General features: G+C 32.6%; 1 protein-coding gene across 1 annotated transcript; it reads left to right on the top strand.

Annotated features, from left to right (window-relative positions):
• Positions 1-435: 435 nt before the first annotated feature.
• On the top strand, positions 436-2166 carry LOC18022491 (40S ribosomal protein S25-3). Its single transcript, XM_006405204.2, has 4 exons — positions 436-521; positions 607-681; positions 831-965; positions 1891-2166. Exons 1-4 carry the CDS (start codon positions 519-521, stop codon positions 1966-1968), a joined length of 291 nt encoding a protein of 96 aa, XP_006405267.1. The 5' UTR covers positions 436-518; the 3' UTR covers positions 1969-2166.
• The last annotated feature ends 1743 nt before the right edge of the window (positions 2167-3909 follow it).

The following is a 3909-nucleotide window of genomic DNA, read 5'->3' as shown; positions in this document are numbered from 1 at the left end:
CGGGTATTTCAGGAAATTTGGAACCCTATGGATAATTTTAGGTATATTACTACTTTTTAAAAATTTTAATTCTCAAACGGATAATTCAGTTACCTTATTTCAGTTTCGCTCATTTCCTTTACTTTTTATGTACCCATTTGAATTAAGCAAATAGTTTCAGATATGAAATTATTTGAACGCGATTGAGGATAAGACGAGAAATTTGGGATGGATATGCATTGGGACCGGGTTTTCGTCCCAAATTGGATATGCCTAACTGATAGTATGAAGACTTTCGATACAAGTTATACACCCATGAATTTTTGAATATGGTCAAGATTTTTGGTTTGTCTAACTATATATTGGTTTTCAAAAACTGGTTCTCCATATATTGGTTTTTAAAAACTGTCCACACTAGAGTACTTCGGTGCGTTCCTACCGGGCCGACCGGATCAGCTGATAGGGTTTATCAAAAAAAAAAAAAAAAAAACTGGTTCTCCATCCTGATTGTAACGCCGCCTGTCTCTTCTCTAGATCCAATGGTGTGTGCTCTCTCTCACTCTCCTCGTATATTTCTCTCTGTTTATTTTCTGATCATATAATAATGGCTTCTCTATTTGATTTCAGGCACCTAAGAAGGACAAAGTTCCTCCTCCGTCGTCTAAACCCGCCAAATCAGGTGGTGGCAAGCAAAAGAAAAAGGTTAGATTTCTAAAAATCAAATATTTTCGGACAATTACCTATTTTTTATCCATAAAATGGATTAATCTCATCTGGGCATCGACACTGTTCCCATTTTCCCCTGTATTGTTCTACACTAAATTCGATTGGTATTTGTTTGGAATTAACAGAAGTGGAGCAAAGGAAAGCAGAAGGAGAAAGTGAACAACATGGTTCTATTTGACCAAGCTACTTACGACAAGCTTCTCTCTGAGGCTCCCAAGTTCAAATTAACCACCCCCTCTATTCTCTCCGACCGTTTGAGGGTAAAATTTTTCTTCGTCTCTTCTCTGTTGGATTTGTTAAAGTTGGAAACTTGTCTCTGATAGAATGCATTATTACTTGATCGTTAGTGTTTGCCTTCAGTGACTATGGATTAAGATTAAGCTAGCTATTTATCGTCTTATTTCCATTTAGTTTGTTGATACTTAAATGTTTCTTTATGGTTATGTAGTAATTGTATCACTGCACAACTGTATATGTTATAAAAACGGTAAAAAAATGTCTCCTCCTTTTCTCTGATAGAATGCGTTGGTGATACATCAGTTAAGTGTTAGTGTTTGACCATTAGCTTTGGCCTTATAGTATTTAAGGGTTTATTCAGTGACTATGGATTATGATTTTACTTGAATGTTTCTCTATGAGAAAAAGTAGTAGCTGTATCACTGCACAACTGTAGATGGTATAAAACAGGTAAAACTTTCTTCTTCTCCTCTCTCTCTTGGATTAGTTAAAGCTCAAAACTTCTCTCTGATAGAACGCATTGGTGACGCTTTAGTTATTAAAGTGTTACGACTTGATCATTAGTGTTTACCTTAGTATTTAAAGCTCTATTCTGTGACTATGAATTAAGATTTCGCTAGTTCCTTATCCCCCTTTCTTTTATTAGTTTGTTGATACTCGAATGTTTCTCTATGATTGATTATCTAGTAATTGTATCACTGCATAACTGTATGAGATAACCATCTATAGTGAGAGTGCGGTGAGAAGAGCAATGTTTATGATGCTTTAGAATGAGGTGAATGCCGAATGTCTCCTAATCACCATTTATGGCTGTACATGTTGCGAGATTGTTTCATGAAACCTTAAGATTTTGTTTTTAATGGAAACGTCTCTTAGTGTGTGATTCTTTAATGCACTCGACTTCTCTAGACTCTATTGGTAACACACGGGTTTTTTTTTTAAAAAAAGATCAATGGATCTCTTGCTCGGAGGGCGATCAGAGAGTTGATGGCTAAGGGAACGATCAGGATGGTCTCTGCTCACTGAAGCCGGCAGATCTACACTAGGGCAACCCACAACTAGTTTCTTTCGACTGTGTTTGCTGTATATCTATCTTTATCCAGTGGCTTAATGAACCATTATCCTCCTAGAATGAACCTTAACTTGCATACCTTGGAATTTTACTGTTTAATTCTATGAGAATATGGAGACAATTTTTTTAATCAAGATTCTTGAAGTTTACTTGTACGTGAGAGTCGATAGCTATCGTTTTTTCAGACACACCTCCCAAGTTTATTTGAAGTAGCGTTTAGTAATGTTTTGGACACCAGCGATTGCCATTGCGGAATGTTTGTTACCTTAGACCTGAGCATTCCAAACAAAGAGGGAGTTGCCCTTTCTTCTGGAATTAATTTTACAGTCACTTGTTTTTTTGAGGAAAGAAGTCTTTAGATAAAAGACCTTTTGATCAGTATCAGAATCTTAGAAAAATAAACATATTCCACGGGTTTTTTTTTTTTGGTCGAAACATATTCCACGGCTTAAATGAGGTTTTTAGGCGTCGACAAAAAGAAAAAAGAAAAAAAGGCTTTTAGACAAAAGACTTTCGATTTAAGTCGGTAAAAAAAAATCCATGACTTAAATGATGTTCTTAGACATAAGACTATAAGACTTTGGATTGATTTAGTTCCTAAAAAAAAAACTAGAACCCACGGCTTAAAAAGTTTTTGAACCCATTGGTACAGGTTGCTTCAAAAATGAATGTGTAAACCACCCACGGCCTAAAAAAAGTCTTTAGTGGAAAAAAATAAAACGTTCGATCAATATGCAGTTATTAAAAAAACACACTTCTTAAAATAAGTTTTTTTGACAAAATACTTTCTAATGATTTTGGTTCTTAGTAAAAAATAAAAAACAGAACCAACGTCTTAAATGTATTTAAGCAAAGACGAAAAACTAAAACAGAAACTCAGAAGCTTAAGGTTATTTTTTTTTTTTTTTTTTTGATAAGTAGCTTAAGGCTATTTCGAAAGCTGATCTCCAATCACCCATAGCTTAAAAAAAAGTCTAAAGAAAAAATTCGATCAACTTTTTTTTTCTTAAAAAAGAAAAGTATCCATAGCTTTTCTTTTGGGCAACAAAAATACCCACAGTTTAAAGGAAGTTTTTATGACAAATTAGATTTTGCATTCATGCAATGTATGAGTATTTTGTTGATAAATATTTTATACAATCAATTATATTTATTAATATGTTATTTTTATATATTAATATTTTCATAATATTATTAAAATATTATGGTATTAATCTCATAATAGTTAGGTAAATTGTGAGGTTTTTATGGTTTTGTTTTAATTATATATATGTCATGTTTAAAAAAATAATTTAAACATATTATTTCATCGAATACTTATAAATTAATATACCAAAACCAACTAAAACTGTTACAAATTAATCAATTTCTATTTAATAAACATAGTAGTGACATTAGATAAAATATTATATATAAAAAAATTCATCATTTTCATTTTCGTTATATATGTGTTTTATAAAAACAATAATAAGTAATAAAATTTAAAAGTTTCTTTTTTTCATCTCTACTTTAAGTAATACAAATTTCTATTTTGGTTTATTAATTTGAATAACATTGCTTTTAGATTAAAACAACTTTAAATTTGAAACCAAAACAATAGATAAATCCGAAATGAATAAAATCACATTAGTTACATGAATTAAATGATCCAAAATTGACTTCTAAGATTTCATCGCTGTCCTTCCCATTGAGACCTAGTCTCCGGTAAGAGGCTCCGATTTGCTCTTCCCCCCCCCCCCCACCCACCCACAAAAAAAAGCCAAAACTGTTTCTCCGAGCAAGTTCCCTTTATGGAGTGAAAAAGTCAGGGAATTCTAAATCTGCTATTCAAAAAGTCGATGTGGCCCTATGTGGTTATCAACGGAGTTTAGGGTTTTAGATGCTTGAAACAAAAA

Source organism: Eutrema salsugineum, unplaced genomic scaffold (genome assembly GCF_000478725.1).
Source record: "Eutrema salsugineum unplaced genomic scaffold, Eutsalg1_0 scaffold_14, whole genome shotgun sequence".
Classification (NCBI taxonomy): Eukaryota; Viridiplantae; Streptophyta; class Magnoliopsida; order Brassicales; family Brassicaceae; genus Eutrema; species Eutrema salsugineum.
Note: the sequence above shows the minus strand (reverse complement) of the source record. Positions and strands in the feature narration are given on the sequence as shown.

Excerpts from the sequence above, each read along its gene's own strand:
- LOC18022491 (XM_006405204.2), top strand. Across the intron at positions 682-830 it reads GTGGCAAGCAAAAGAAAAAG|AAGTGGAGCAAAGGAAAGCA; the intron begins GTTAGATTTCTA and ends TGGAATTAACAG. Across the intron at positions 966-1,890 it reads TTCTCTCCGACCGTTTGAGG|ATCAATGGATCTCTTGCTCG; the intron begins GTAAAATTTTTC and ends TTTTAAAAAAAG.